The sequence below is a fragment of the Neovison vison genome, chromosome 2 (assembly GCF_020171115.1).
Source record: "Neovison vison isolate M4711 chromosome 2, ASM_NN_V1, whole genome shotgun sequence".
Classification (NCBI taxonomy): domain Eukaryota; kingdom Metazoa; phylum Chordata; class Mammalia; order Carnivora; family Mustelidae; genus Neogale; species Neogale vison.
This window is the reverse complement of record NC_058092.1, coordinates 65571587-65588216: the sequence shown is the minus strand read 5'-3', so window position 1 is coordinate 65588216 and position 16630 is coordinate 65571587. Positions and strand designations below refer to the sequence as shown.

The following is a 16630-nucleotide window of genomic DNA, read 5'->3' as shown; positions in this document are numbered from 1 at the left end:
ATAAATAAAATCTTTAAAAATAAAATAAAAAATAAAGTACATGCCATCCTTTCTTTAGATAAAGAGGTACAAAGTGATAAAATACAGGTAATTCTAACTCTTTTCTATAATTCATCTGGCATATGTCATTTTAAAAAATTTGTCAGACAGAGAGAGCACAAGCAAGGGGAGCTGCAGGCCGAGGGAGAAGCAGGCTCTCTGTTGAGCAGAGAGCCTGATGTGGGACTCGATCCCAGGACCTTGGGATCATGACCTGAGCCCAAGGCAGACACTTAAATGACTGAGCCACCCAGGCATCCTTGGTATATGTCATTATATGCCACTATATAAGTGGCTATTCATGGCACAGAAAGTATTTTCTTTTAAAGATTTTATTTATTTATTTGATAGGCAGAGATCACAAGTAGGCAGAGAGGCAGGCAGAGAGAGAGGGAGGAAGCAGGCTCCCTGCTGAGTAGAGAGCCCGATGTGGGACTCGATCCCAGGACCCTCGGACCATGACCTGAGACGAAGGCAGAGGCTTTAACCCACTGAGCCACCCAGGTGCCCCCAGAAAGTTTGTTTGTTTGTTTGTTTCGCAAATTTTGGGTAAACTTCTTTGACATGTAAGTGTGGCATACACTTTGCCTTCTTTGTCATTTTTCTTTTTAGAAAGATAGGAAATTTTAAGGAGCATAGCAAATAGATTGAAGGCACTTGAAGAGTAGGCAAAAAGAGCCAGATACAAAAAAAAAAAAAATAGCCAAGTATAGTTTTGCGATAAAAATGGTTTTATACTGTGAAGACTATGTTAATTTGTTAATGATGAGAGATGGAGGAAAGCTAAAATGGTTTCATGATATTTTATCTACATGTACTATTATTTAGGTGAAATGTTATTTATAGCCTACTTACTGTCTACCATGCACTGTTCTAAGTGCTCTGCACTTAGATATAATCTTTTTTTTTTTTAAGATTTATTTATTTATTTATTTGAGAGAGACAGAGAGCAAGCAAGTGTGCATGAGCAGTGTGAGGACACAGAGAAAGAGGGGAAGCAGACTCCCTGCTGAGTGGGGAGCCTGATGCGGGGCTCAATCTTAGGACCCCGAGATCATGATCTGAGCTGAAACCAAAAGTCAGATACTTAACAGCGGCCCTCATATAATCTTATCAACAACTCTAGGCAATAAGTACCATTTCATTAACCTCAATACACTGTCTCTTTTGATCTTACAAACTAGGTAAAGTGCATAAACAGTATCACTGTCCTCCTTTCAAGTCTGTGACTATAGATAATTTATAATATAAAACAAGAATCAATGCATGAGGGGCGCCTGGGTGGTTCAGTGGGTTAAAGCCTCTGCTTTTGGCTCAGGTCATGGTCCCAGCGTCCTGGGATCGAGCCCCGCATCGGGCTCTCTGCCCTGCAGGGAGCCTGCTTCCTCCTCTCTCTCTGCCTGCCTCTCTGCCTAATTGTGATCTCTGTCTGTCAAATAAATAAAATCTTTAAGAAAAAAAAAAAAGAATCAATGCATGAATGAAATTTTGTGAATTGATCGATTCTTTACTTAATAAAATAAAATAAAGACTATTAGACTTCAAGTTTATATGTCATTATAATCATTAATCATTTTGAGAGAATAGATTTTCTGAAAATTAGATCAGATTCTTGACTTTTCTTTTATTAAAAGATTTTATTTATTTGACAGAGAGAGAGAGCGCAAGGAGGGGGAGCAGCAGGCAGAGGGAGAGGAAAGAGCGGACTCCCCACGGAGCAGGGACCCGGATGGGGAGCTTGATCCCAGGACCCTGGTATCATGACCAGGCTGGAGGTATATGTGCTGCCGAAGCGAGCACACCAGGCTGGAGGTAGATGCTTAACCCCACTGAGCCACCCACGTGCCCTCAGATTCTTGAGTATTTTAAAAATACTTACCAACCTCTTAGTTCTCATGCTTTAAGCTAAAAAACATGGGAATCAGAATTCATTAAAAGGACTAATTAAGGGGCACCTGGGTGGCTCAGTGGGTTAAAGCCTCTGCCTTCAGCTCGGGTCATGATCCCAGGGTCCTGGGATCAAGCCCCAAATCGGGCTCTCTGCTCAGCAGGGAGCCTGCTTCCTCCTCTCTCTCTGCCTGCCTCTCTGCCTATTTGTGATCTCTGTCTGTCAAATAAATAAATAAAAATCTTAAAAAAAAAAAAGGACTAATTAAGATCATAGTAGTAATTTTTTTCTCCCCTCTAATTTGTTCCTTGTGGCTATGGGCATCAATAATGGCTGTCTGAAGGAAATAGCTGCCACACATTTCTGCCCTTTTCTACCACCATCCCCAACTTAAAAAAACAAAAAAAGCTGGAACTCCTGAGTAGCTGCTCAGTTAAGTGTCTGCCTTCTGTTCAGGTCATGATCCCAGGCTCCTGGGATCAAGTCCTGTATTGGGCTCCTTCCTCAGCCTGGAGGCCTACTTCTCCCTCTACCCAGCAGCTCCCCCTGCTTGTGTGCTCTCTTTCTGACGAATAAATAAAATCTTTAAAAAAAAAAAAAAAAAAAACCTCTAAAAGCAAAAAAAGTTAATTAGCTAGTTAATAGCCTAACAGTGGCTCAGTCGTTGGGCATCTGCCTTCAGCTCAGGTCATAATCCCAGGGTCCTGGGATCAAGCCCTGCATCAGTCTCCCCGCTCCATGGGAAGCCTGCTTCTCCCTCTCCACTCACTCTGCTTATATTCCCTCTCTTGCTGTCTCTCTCTCTCTCTGTGAAATAAATAAATAAATAAAATCTTAAAAAAAAAAAGCTATCTAATAATACCATTATTAAATAAAATATGATTTGTCTCAAATTCTTGAGTAGGAAGATATCCTAATTATGCCTTCATGTGTGATAACCAACAAGTATTTATTGATTACTTGAAAGACCAGCATATTGTGGATAGTTTATGTGAAACTGCCTTACATCTTTGTGAAACCTTCTAACATGTCAAGAAAAACAAGAAGTGTGGACCATGTAAGGAATATGGACTGAATGACAAGATGGTACACAACAAAAGTTATCTCAGCATTCAACCTTAAAATTAAGTACATTCTGCCCTTATCCTTCTTGGCATTTGATAATAAATATTTGTACTTAAGATCTTGTTTTCAAGTTAGCGGCTACTTAATAAGCTAATGTTATATTAAAATATTTTAATTAGGCAATGTATGGGTTAGTTTTACTCTGTACAATTAGTTTCTGAAGCACATACCAATTCAATATTTAGTGAATACCTGCTCAGCCCTTTTTGCTAATTCACGTTGTATCTTCCTCTTCTCTAACATATCCTGCTCAATTCTGCGTCTTCGTTCCTCCTCCGTCCTCTTTCTCTGTTCCTCTTGTCTTTGTTTCTCCATTTCAGCAAATCTACCTTTAACAGTTCCTAAGAACATATGAAACACGTTCGATATTTTGCTACGTTTCCCTTTTTGCAATTTCATTTACAATTTACCTTTCAAGTTTCTTACCTGTTAGCTTTGGGACATAAGCCTTTTCTACTCTCGAAGATGCCTCTTCCTCATCATCAGATGCAAGCATTTCTTTAATCTAAATGGTTAAATAAATTAATATGAACATATCCAAAATTTAGACTAAATTATATTATATTCAGAGTTCAAAATGAACTTATACAGAAAATTATTTTAATTATAGTTAATATAAAATATGGCTAATGTGAATAATAAAGTCTAAATTAAAAAGATGAAAATTAATTTTGCACAAGAATAAAATAAAATAAAATAACCTCCTGCTTTCTCCTGTTCCATTCTCTCTCTCTAATATATTGTTCTTTTCTTCTTTGTTTTTCATCTCTAGATCTCCTTTGATTTCTTTCTTCCCTGGCTCTCTGCATGGCTTCAAACTTATCCTTTACATCACCCTTGCCAAGTTTTGGCACATAGGTTTTTGGGACAGGTTTAGATGAAGAAAGCAGAATCTTCGTTAGAAGAAAATAAAGAGAAAAAGGTTAAAAAAAAAACACAGGAAGAAATCAGGTAAAGACAGATCAGAACAAGCAACATAAGAAATACTTATTAGAACAAAATAGAAACAAGTTTGAAACATTTGTACAATCATAATCTGATTACTTGCTAAAGTCTAAGTATGAAACATGAAATTAAGAAAATATGAGTAAAACCTTTATTAATATAAAGAAGTACCATTTTGTAGATGTATTCCCCTGAAGCTGAAGGCTAGTGAAATATAAACATTGAATACTGGGTTGTAATTTAAAACAATATACTCTATTTTCCTACACCATAATTAAAGATTCAGATTTGTCATCTCTCCCTTAAAAGATACCATGACTAATTTCAATAAATTAGGTGAAGGTAAAAACAAAGCAAAAGTTTAGGCTTTCAGATTTAAAGTCTAATTCATATATCAACACTCTTGCTTGTTTCCCTAAAAAATATGAATCAAACTGAAGGCTGTCCTTTATTTCCATGTATGGCTGAGGTGTACTAGGGTCTTTACATATAAGCAGTGATTTTGAGGTTGGTACTGCTGCTGTATAGCCCATCTAAAATGTCTGTAAACCAACATTAAAAATGTGTAAAAACGTATCATTCCAAGCAGGTTGAACTCTAAGGTGGCAAAAGAGCTTCCCAGAAAAGGAGGAATCTAGTAAAAGGAGGAATCTAGTAAAAAAAAAAAAGGGGAGCAAATATTTCCCTCCACTCTAAAACCAGGAAAGCCGCTTGTTTTAATCATTTTGAAAATTAAGCTGATTGCTAAAAAGTTTCAGTAAATAAAACATCAGTGCCTCAGAACACCAAACCCTTTTCTCCTAGTGATAATGGAAAATTACTTATTAATCTGTGGCATACCCAGCCCTTATTTTATTATTGTCTTATGCTGTCATTGGCCATGTAAGGTTGTTTTTTTTTTTTTTAATTCATAATGTTGGGGTGTCAGCAAATGAACTCTTCTTACTACAACTCCCAGTAAGTACAGCCAAGAACCAGAAAAAAGGTGAAGAGAAGTTTTACTGCAGCTGCTGGAAAAAGGAGCTGAGAAGGAGCCTCACTTGAGAGTGAATTATTGCTTTCTCCCAAAGATAAACATCAAATCTGGCTTTTTAATAGTAAAAAAATAACTTCTAAGACTTATCAAAGTATTAAAATTCTATTCAAGGTGCTAGCCATCACATCTACTTCACGGTCATCCACAAATTTAATAATTATGCTGCCAAGATTTGGACCCAAATGAAAACACTGGGCCCAGGAACAGCCTATGAAATTTAGCTTTTACATTTTCTGTCCTGACACTATATCATTATGAACTATGACCCTCCCACCAAGCATATCTATGTTTCTGCAGCTCTGTAGTCAATCCTATGTTTCCTCTTTGGAGACTTACCTCAGCCTTTTGGGAAATATCATTCATGTTTGCTGAATGCAGTCTCAGGGTGTTTTTGGAGTTCTATATGTTTTTGCACCTGAAAAAATATATTAGTACTGAGTAACAATTTTTAATGACTTAATTCTTAATATGCTATGTATATTTGTAAATAGTAACAGCATGTTAATTGCTCCTCAAAAAACACTGACACAATCCAAGCAAGTAATAAACTGGGATAACCTTCAGCTTCCTTTCCCAAGATTCAGGGTATAGAATGGACAAGGCACATTAGGTATTAAGAGATCCTTATGGGAGCATCTGGGTGGCTCAGCTGATAGAGTGTCCAACTCTTCATTTCAGCTCACGTCATGATCTCAGGGTCATGAGATCAAGTCCTGTGACAGGCTCCATGCTCAACATGGAGTCTGCTTGAGTTGCTCCCTCTCTGTCCCTCCCCCTTGCTCTCTCTCTCTCATTCTCTCAAATAAATAAATCTTAAAAAAAAAAAGATCCTTGTAAATTCAGAAGAGCTTGTTGAATGTATCAAGTGTACTTGCAAAAAATTTGTATTCTGAAGTTACTGGGTATATTATTCTATAAATATCAACTAGGTCAAGGTAGTTGATTGTGTTATTTAGATCTTCTGTGTCTTTACTAATTTTTTTTGTGTGTGTGGACTAGCTCTTCTAACAGTCTTCAACTATGTGAAATTGGCTATTTCTTCCTTTAATTCCATCTATTTCTTTTCATGTAATTTCAAGCTCTTTTAAGTGGATATGCATTATGGTATCTTCTTTTTGAATTGACTCCTTCATCAATATAAAATTTTCTTTTGATCTCATTGTCTTGTCTTGAACTTATTGGATATTAAAATAGCTGCACCAACTTGAGGTTTAACCTGAGTGATGTATATAATTTTCTAGTTATTTACTTCATATTGGTCCATATAATTGGACCTTGGTTTTTTGAAAAATCAATTCTTTTTTTTTTAAGATTTTTATTTATTTATTTGACAGACAAAGATCACTAGTCAGAGAGGCAGGCAGAGAGAGAGAGTGGGGGGAAGCAGGCTCTCTGCTAAGCAGAGAGCCCGATGCAGGGCTCGATCCCAGGACCCTGAGATCATGACCTGAGCCGAAGGCAGAGGCTTTAACCCACTAAGCCACCCAGGTGCCCCGAAAAATCAATTCTGATAATATCTTTTAATTGCAGCATTTAGTCCATTAACATTTAATGTTATTATTTATATCAGTGGGCTTTAGTCTACCATTTTACTATTTGCTTCTTGCTTGCCTTTTTTTTTTCCTTCTTCTATTACTGTTTCCCTGCCTACTTCTGAACTGAATAATATTTAGAATTTTATCCATTGGCTTAAAAAATTTTAAAGGCTGTACTAATTGACATACAATAAACTACTTTTAAAAAGGGCACAATTTGATAAGCTGACATATGAATGTACCTGTGACAACATCACCATAAAAGAATATATATTTACTCACAAAATTTTTCTCAGACCCCTTAACTCCCTCCTTTTCTTGCTTTTCCCACCTCCATCCCCAGGCAGGTATGCTTTTGGTCACTGTAGATGAAATTTCCTATAAATGGAATCAGATAGTATGTACTCTTTTGTCAGGCTTCTTTACCCAACATAATTATTTCTGAGATTCATCCATGTTCTTATATATATCAAAGGTTCATTACTTTTTAGTACTGAATATTATTCCATTGTATGAATATACCACAAACTGTTGATGGATATTTGGGTTGTTTATAGTTACTATTATACATAAAACTGCTATGAATATTCATGTACAAGTCTTTGTGTGAACATATGCTTTTTATTTCTCAAGTAAAGTATAATGGCCAAGCCTTATGGTAAATGTATGTTTAACTTCTTTGTTTTTAAAGTTTTATTTATTTGACAGAGAGAGAGACACGGCGAGAGAGGGAACACAAGAGGGAGGCTTCTCGCTGAGCAGGGAGCCCGATGCAGGGCTCTATCCCAGGACCATGAGATCATGACTTGAGTCAAAATCAAGACTGGGATGCTTAACTGAGTGAGCCACCCCAGTGTCTGATTAGTGAACATTATAATGAGCCTTGAAAACGTTAGTGTAATTCTGACTTTGTTCTTTTTTAAACTTGTTTTTGAGTCCTTTGAATTCACATATAAATTTTAGAATCAGGTAATCAATTTCTGTAAAAATGCCTGCTGAGATTTTGATTGGGACAGCACTGAATCTGTAATGACATCTTGAGTCTTCTAAGCCATGAATTCTCCATTTTTAACTCTATTTATCTATACAACTCTCCATTTATTTATATATTCTATAATTTTTTTTCTCAGAAATGTTTTGTAGTTTCCAGTATGCAGGTCTTCCACATATTCTGTGAGATTATCCATAAATAATTCCATATTTTTGATGCTATTATAAATGGTGGTTTTTTTTAGATTTCAATCGATGATTATTTGTTGCTTGTATATAAAAATATATAGCAAGCATGAGTTGGGGGCTGGGCGAAGAAGCAGAGGAAGAGGTAGAAGCAGACTCTCCGCTGAGCGGGGAGCCCGATGCTGGAGTTGGTCCCAGGACCCCGGGATCATAACCTGAGCTGAAGGCAGATGCTCAACTGGGTGAGCCACCCAGGTGCCCCTAGAAATATATTTTTATATTCTGATCTTATATCCTGCTTCCTGGCTAAACTAACTTACTTGTTCCACCAGAGTTTTTTTGGAGATTCCACTAGATTTTCTAAATAGATGATTATATCATCTATGAATGCATTTCTACTTTTTCCCTTCCCATCTGGATGTCTCTTACTTCTTTTTTTGGCCTGACTATACTGGCTATAGGACAGTCGATGCAAAGTCAAATAGAAGTGAGGGGAGCAGACATCTTTGCCTTATTCCTGATCTTGGGAGAAACATGATTAGTCTTTCACCATTAACTATAATCTTAGGTACAGATTTTTATTAGATGCCCTGTATGAGATTAAGTTCCTTTCTATTCCTATTGTGCAAGAGTAATTTCAGGAATGGATGTTGGATTTAATCTAATGCTTTTCCTGTATCTATTGAGTTAACCAGATGGTTTTTATTTTTATTATAGATTATTTTTCAAACGTTAAATCTACTTTACATTCCTAGGATAAACTTTATTTGGTCATGATGCATTATCTTTTTAACAGACTGATAAATTCAATTTGATGAAATTTTGTTAAGTTTTGTATCGATATTTATGGGAGATACTGGTCTGTAGTTTTCTTTTTTGGTAACATCTGCTTTTGTTAACAAAGTAATACTGCTCTCATAGACGGAGTTGGGAAGTATTTCTTCTTTAATTTTCTGTAAGACTTTCCTCATGTACAATTGATATCACTTTTTCCTTAAATATTTCCAAGAACATTCCAGTGAAGCCATCTGGGGCTAAAGTTTTCTCTCTGGAAGAAGACAATATGATGGAGGTGGATGGGACACAATTCCATAAAACTATCAACAAAGTCTTAACTTTTACTGTTCGTGAGCTTGTGGGTGCTTATTACATTATTAATAATACTTTCTAATAAAAGCAGACCACATGTGACTGTGTGTCATTACCAAGGTTTGTGAGTAATCTGTGTGCCTGAGATAAAAATAATAGCTCTAGTCCTGAGCTCTTACTTGAGTCACTCTATCACATCTAGAATTAACTAGTAGAGATTTCTTCTTGTATAACTAATAAAACTTACCCTTCATTCTCCTAGCTTCTCAAACCTTAGAATGATTTCTGGCTCATTCTTCTTTTAGAGCTCCTAAATTATGATAGATTGTCAAAGATTTGTGAATGGTTCTTTCAAATTTGTTCAAATATATTACTTCACTATTTTCACTGCATCCATAAATAATATGGGTGAGCCTTTAACAACTCACACTTTGATCACAATTTGATAATCACACCTAAATCCAAATTTCGATTCTGTGCTTCCCAGTTAGGAGTAGATAACATATGTGAAAAATTCTAGAACAATACCTAACATTAGTAGGTGCCCACAGTTTTGATCAATTTCATTACTCATGGCCTCCCTCACTACCTTTTTTACCGTCTTCAGTTAAAAATCTACATTCCCCTGCCGGTGAGCACATATTAATATATTATTTGCATAATCTAAAAGAGTAATACCAAAGGACAAGAGGAAATTTTGAGCAATCTCACATAGGATTATAGGGATTGATAAATTTAGCTGGATGAACTGCCCAGAGGGAAATTTAGGGAACATTTTTTGTCTGTGTGTGCGGTGAAATGAAAGAAAATTGTGTGGTTTGCTGATGATGAAAAATTAGCCCGTCAAGAATAGTCCTGGAGAATAAATGAATTAGCTACCTTCATTTAATTTTTAAAAAAATCTTCAAATTATATCTTGACTTATTTATAGATTCAGAATAAAATAAGCTTAATTTTTAAAATCAGTATGAGTAAAACCAGTCAAAAGTCTTTAAATATCATTTCAGTATTCTGAGCTCTGAAAGTTTGTGAAAATTTGAATAGTACTAACTTTAACTTTTTTTTTAAGACTTTATTTATTTATTTGAAAGAGAGAGAGAGAGAGAATGAGAGAGAGCATGAGAGAGGTCAGCTGGAGAAGCAGACTCCCTGCCGAGCAGGGAGCCCGATGCGGGACTCGATCCCGGGACTCCAGGATCATGACCTGAGTCAAGGCAATCGCTTAACCAACTGAGCCACCCAGGTGCCCCTAAATTTAGCTTTTTAAAATAAAATATAAGTGATCCTTTGCAGAGTTTGCTATGTTCTGCATTTTGATGATAAAAAACTTGTAGCACAGTAAGTTTACTGGTTTTTTGTCTTACAGACCTGTCTTTTTTTAAAAGATTTATTTATTCGACAGAGAGAGAGCAGCAGAGGGAGAGGGAGAAGCAGACTCCTCACTGAGCAGGGAGCCCAATGCGGGCCTCGATCCCAGGACACCAGGATCATGACCCGAGCAAGAGGCAGATGCTCAACCGACTGAGCCACCCAGACATCCCCAGACTTGTCTTTTAAGGTGTAGATTACAAACCAGTAGGGTTCCTATCTCTCAGATAGTTTCATGTTAGAGAAAAAATTTTCAAAAACAAGAAGGCAAATATCTATAGGGTTCCTTTACATTTTTTATTATCTTCAAATATTTTATTTAGAGGGAGGGGGGAAGCAGACTCGACACTAAGCGCAGAGCCCAATACAGGGCTTGATCTCACAACCCTGACATCACCACCTGATCTGAAATCAAGACTCAGAGGCTCAACCGATGGTGCCACCTAAGCACCCCAGGATTCCTTTATAAATTTTTAAGAGGTGTAACTCTGCCTCGTAGAAAAAGCATTATATTCCAATTGCTAACCCAGTTATCTCCCTGAGCTAAAGTTAAAGGTATGAATTTAACTACGTTTGGATCAGTAACTTTACAAGAAAGAATTCTGTTCCACAGTCCATGGTTGTATTCTCTTATTGAAACTGACTATCTCACTAATAAATCTTTTGATCACATATGAATAAAATGATATTAATAATCCAAGCTAACATTTTATGGAGACTTTACTGTGTGCCAGGAAACGTGCCAAGTGTTTAACAAGCATTATTTCATCCACTCCCCTCAATAATCCTTTCAGGTAAAGCCTCTCAAAATTTCCAAGCCCAGTAATTTAAAAATTCTTAAAATATCAAGACAAGAATAATATCTTTGAGCTTATCAATAGGTTTGAAGCCTGTAAACTGTTACAGATGGGACACTGAGTCTTAGAAAGTTAAGTAACTTGCTCAGGACCACACAAGTAATGACTGGTGGACACAGGATACAACAGGCTGTCTGACTACAGAATCTGCAGTCTTTTTTTTTTTAATTAAAAATTTTATTTATTTGACAAGAGATCACAAGTAGGCAGAGAGGCAGGCAGATAGAGAGAGAGAGAGAGAGAGAGGCAGGCTCCCTGCTGAGCAGAAAGCCAGATGCGGGGCTCGATCTGAGGACCCTGAGATCATGACCTGAGCCAAAGGCAGAGGCTTAACCCACTGAGCCACCCAGACACCCCCACACTCTACAGTCTTACCCACTGTATTATACTAATGCAAAAAAAAAAAAGAAAGAAAGAAAGAAGGAAAAAGAAAACAGTACAACTGGTGTATGCAGTGAAGGGAGGGGAATACCAGCCAGCTTAGAAGGTTTAACCTACTAGTGTAGTCAAATTATTTGAGAACCATAATTCTGAGAAGTAGAAATATACTGGAAGCTCAGAAGACATGACTGATAGTATTCTCTACATTTAATGAATTTGTAGTCTTGAGCTGGCAACTGGCCGTAGAATATGGTGCTGATATTTTGCCCCATGAGAGCACAATTTTTATTTAAGCACATTTGTTTCATTTTAAGTTGATACGTGCTAGCAGTTATTCTCTTAGAATTACTTGGAGTTGAGTAGATCCCACAGTTAGGTTATTAAATGATTCTCAAGTACTGAATGAAAAGCAGTTAACTCAGCTGGTTGTGGTTTAGTGAATTCATTCACATGTGATAAAGTCAGGTACTATTTTCTCTGATTCTAAAAGTACCAAAGTCAGCAACACGAGTTAGAGTTAGCAACAAGAGTTAGCACTCTTTTTTTTTTTTAAAAAAAGATTTTATTTATTCATTTGACAGAGAGAGATCACAAGTAAGCAGAGAGGCAGGCAGAGAGAGAGGAAGGAAAGCAGGCTCCCTGCTGAGGGGAGAGCCCGATGCGGGACTCGATCCCAGAACCCTGAGATCATGACCCGAGCCGAAGGCAGGGGCTTAACCCACTGAGCCACCCAGGCGCCCCAGCACTCTTATTGTTGTAATTAATGATAGTGAAAAATCAGGTAACAATATTCACATGAATGTCATTCTCTTAAGGAAAGACCTCTTACCATTCTACTAAATTGCCTCTGAATTTATCTAGCAGAACATTACTTAAAAGTATACTCCTATAGTTACCAAATTCACTTTTAATTGTATGACAGTGAGGATTTTGATTTTATGAGGGATTTTTGTTTTTACTTTTTTAAAAGATTATTTATTTATCTGACAGACAGAGATCACAAGTAACCAGAAAGGCAGGCAGAGAGAGAGAGAGAGAGAGAGAGAGGAGGAAGCAGACTCCCCGCTGAGCAAAGAGCCTGATCTGGGGATCGATCCCAGGACCCTGAGATCATGCCCTGAGCCGAAGGCACAGGCTTTAACCCACTGAGCCACCCAGGCGCCCCAGGGATTTTTAAAGTATATGTGATTCCAACAAAGTCATGACATGGACTGAAATGTTCAAAAATTATGTGAATGTCACACATGTTAGTGAATCTCAACAATGAACCATACATTCGTCAAGGAAGTTCTGCAGAAGGAAGTCCAACAGTACTGATACTTAGCCGAGGAATGGATCATTAAGCTGAAAGTTTTCCATTTCCTTTAAATCCTCTCCTTTCTGTCTGCTACCACCCTCTCCATCCTCACTCCACAATGTCCTAAATACTCTGGCCTTCCTAGAAGGGCTCAACTCTGCCCAAACTGCCTCCCTCTCATATATCAGCCAACTAGGGACCAACTTGGACTAAATAATAGCTGCCTAATATGTAAATGATCACAATTTTTTGTGATACAAAGTATGTGGGGATACAAAAATTCCAGATCATTAATATACAGCAATCAGTTACATTTCTATACACTAATAAGAAAGTAGCAGAAAGAGAAATTAAGAAAACAATCTCATTTTCAAATGCACTAAAAAGAATAAATACACCTGGGAGTAAGTTTAACCCAGGAAGTTAATTTGTGTGTATGCTGAAAACTCTTTAAGACATAGATGAAAGAAACGGAGGACAACACAAACAAATGGAAAGATATAATGCCCACGGATTGGAAGAATTGATATCATTAAAAAACATCCAAAACATACACAAAGCAATCTACAGATTCAATGCAATCTCTATCAAGATACTAATAGCATTTTTCATAGAAGTAGGACAAATAATTCTAAAATTTCTCTGGAATCACAAAAGACCTCAAATAGCTAAAGCAATCTTGAGAAAGAAGAACAAAACGAGGTATCACAATCCCAGATTTCAAAACATATTACCAAGCTGTAGAAATCTAAATAGTATGGTACTGGCACAAAAAGACATACGTAGATCAACGGAACAGAACAGGATAGAGACCACAAAAATAAATCCACTCCTACATGGTCAGTTAATTTACAACAAAGGAAGTAGGATCATACAAGAAGGAAAATAAATGGTGAAGCTGGACAGCAACATGCAAAAGAACTTCTCTTTCTTACACCACACACAAAAATAAACTCAAAATGGATTAAAAAGACCTAAATCTGAGACCTGAAACCATAAAATGCATGGAAGAAAACAAAAGCAGTGATCTCTTGGAAATCACCCCAGCAACATATTTATGGGCAGGTCTCCTCAAGCAAGGGAAACTTAGCAAAAATAAGCTCTTGGGACTACACCAAAACAATGAAGGAAACAGCAAAGGAAACCATCAGCCATCAAAACAGCAACTCACTGAATGGGAGAAGATATTTGCAAATGACATATGCAATAAGGGGTTAATATTCAAAATATGTAAAGAAGTTCTACAATGCAACATCAAAAAAAAAAAACACTCTAATTGAAAGATGGGCAGAGGACCCAAACAGATATTTTTTCAAAGATGTACAGAGTGTCAACAGACATATGAAAAGATGCTCGGGGCGCCTGGGTGGCTCAGTGGGTTAAGCCGCTGCCTTCGGCTCAGGTCATGATCTCACGGTCCTGGGATCGAGTCCTGCATAGGGCTCTCTGCTCAGCGGGGAGCCTGCTTCCCTTCCTCTCTCTCTGCCTGCCTCTCCATCTACTTGTGATCTCTCTCTGTCAAATAAATAAATAAAAATATTTAAAAAAAAAGAAAAGAAAAGAAAAGATGCTCAACATCACTAATCATTACGGAATGCATATCAAAACCCCAGTGAGCTATAAACTCACACCTGTCAAAATGACTAAGTATCAAAAAGATAAGAAATAAGTGTTGGGGAGAATATGGAGAAGACATAACCTTAATGCACTGTTGCCGGGAATACAAACCAGCACCACCACTGTGAAAGATGTCATGGAGATTCCAGTGTTTGCCATTCTAATGGTCATATATAATTCAGAAAGATAAATGCACCCCTATGTTTACTGCAGCATTATTTACAATACCCAAGATATGGAAGCAACCCAAGTGTCCATCAGTGTGTGGATGGATAAAGAAAATGTGAAGATACACACACACACACACAGAGGAATATTACTCAGGCATAAAAAAGAATGAGATCTTACCATTTGTGACAACACAGATGGGTTTACAGGGCATTACGCTAAGTGAAATAAATCAGAGAAAGACAAATACCATATGATTTCACTCATATGTGTGGAACCTAAAAAAAACAAATGAATAAAGAAACAAACCCAGTAAACTCTTAAAAACAGAGAATAAACCAGTAGTTGCCAGGGCGGGGGAGGCATGTAGAGGGATGGGCCCAATATATAAAGGGAATTAAGAAGTACAAACTCCAGTTATAAAATAAATAAGTCACGGGAATGAAAAGCACTGTATAGAGAACACAGTAAATACGGTGACAACCGGCTGAGTACCCCCATATCGTGGTGAACACTGACTAATGAATAGAATTGTTGAATAGATATATTGTACACCTGAAACTAATATAAAACACTGTTAACAACACTTCAGTTTTTAAAACCGCATATTCAGGTTCAATCTTGTCCTAATGTTTCATAAACCTCCTCTCATATAAAAATGTTTAAACCGATGTATTTTTAAATTTGGCAAAAGGTTAATAAACATATTTTGAAGTCTTCCAAAGTATTCAACTGGAGCTTCTGTTGCTTAAGGACCCTTGTAGCAAAATGCTCAAAATTATATCCTGATGACACTTTCTCAGGAAACAGCTGATTTTCCAGTCACATTAGGAACGCCACGATGGTGGAGGAAGCACTGGAGTTAGACCCAGAAAACTTGTATTAGGGATTCTGTTTGGGCTTCTTATTAGATGCCTAGTCTTAGACAAGCCAGTTTACTTCTGTGAACTTCAGTTTCATATAAAAAATGGGCACAACAATACCTTTCTCATTACACTGCCCAATAAAATGGACAGTTCCCTCCTTCAGAAGGTCAAGACTGCATCTGACATTCTCAGGTCCATGATCCCAGGCCTCCACTGGGAAATCCTCCTCCCTTGGCACATGACGCCGCTCTCTCCCTGTTCCTCCGTGTCTCTGACCATTCCTTCTGTCTCCTCTGAGGGCTGCTCTGCCTCTCTCTTCTTCTATGTTGTCTGCCCACATGTTTCAGTCTTTGCCCTTTTCTTCTCACTCTACACTTTTTATTCAGTGATGTAATACATTTTGGTAGTTTTCATTGCCTTGTTAGCCACATCTCTGGCCACACCTTCCTCTCCTGCTATCATCCATGAGGAAAAATTGGCACCCCTCCAGCCTTTGCATAGCTAGCTCCCTCAGCTTAAAGCTCAGCTTAAAGCTCCTCACTAACTCCTCCTCCTCTTTTAGGTTTTCGGCAGTCATTTTTTCCCAGCAAGTCTTCCTTGACCCCACAAGACTGGACTATGTGCTTCCCTGTGTGTTTTTTCATTGTACCCTCATGTTTACCCTGACTCTAGCATTAACCATAATGTACGGTAATGAACCATTTCCTGACTACCTCTCTACCAGAGTGTGAGCTCTGAGAGTACAGACTGTAGTTGATGCACTACTGTGTCCATAGCCCGAGGCATGTGCCTGGCATACAGAAGACATACATAATAACTATTTACTACATAAGTAAATCCTGCCAACTTCAAGGTGAAGTACTTTGTAAACAGTTAAAGCTTTGGGGATATAATTTATTACTATCATTATGATTTTCATCATGCAGGAATACAATATAAATAGAACAAACCATTTATTATACAAATATTTATTAAGCATCTGCTATGTGCCAGGCACTCGGCTGAGCATTGAGAAATACAGTTCAATGAACAGACAGACACTCTTCCTAGTCTCATATGCTGTTAACAGCCCCTTGGCCCAAACTCTCAACAAAAGCCTTGGAACAGAATTTTTAATGGTCCAGTCTGTTTCACTATCTACAGGCAAGGTAGAGTTCTTTAAAACAAAACAAAAAAAAGATGGGGCACCTGGGTGGCTCAGTCATTAGGTGTCTGCCTTCAGCTCGGGTCATGATCCCAGGGT

The 16630-nt window shown here is 37.5% G+C and overlaps 1 protein-coding gene across 7 annotated transcripts in view; it reads right to left on the bottom strand.

Annotated features, from left to right (window-relative positions):
- The window catches only part of NEXN (nexilin F-actin binding protein), a 53439-nt gene that overhangs the window by 23126 nt on the left and 13683 nt on the right, over nt 1-16630 (bottom strand). For 4 of the 7 annotated variants that reach the window (XM_044238522.1, XM_044238519.1, XM_044238523.1 and 1 more), the window contains 4 exons: nt 5370-5448; nt 3754-3945; nt 3479-3557; nt 3245-3393 (listed from right to left, as the gene is read on the bottom strand). In XM_044238522.1, the coding sequence (XP_044094457.1) occupies nt 3245-3393; nt 3479-3557; nt 3754-3945; nt 5370-5396 (447 nt within the window). In that variant the 5' untranslated portion in view covers nt 5397-5448. Of the gene's footprint in view, nt 1-3244; nt 3394-3478; nt 3558-3753; nt 3946-5369; nt 5449-6850; nt 6870-16630 lie in introns of those variants that run through there. The other 3 variants (XM_044238525.1, XM_044238524.1, XM_044238521.1) reach the window with 2 other exon arrangements.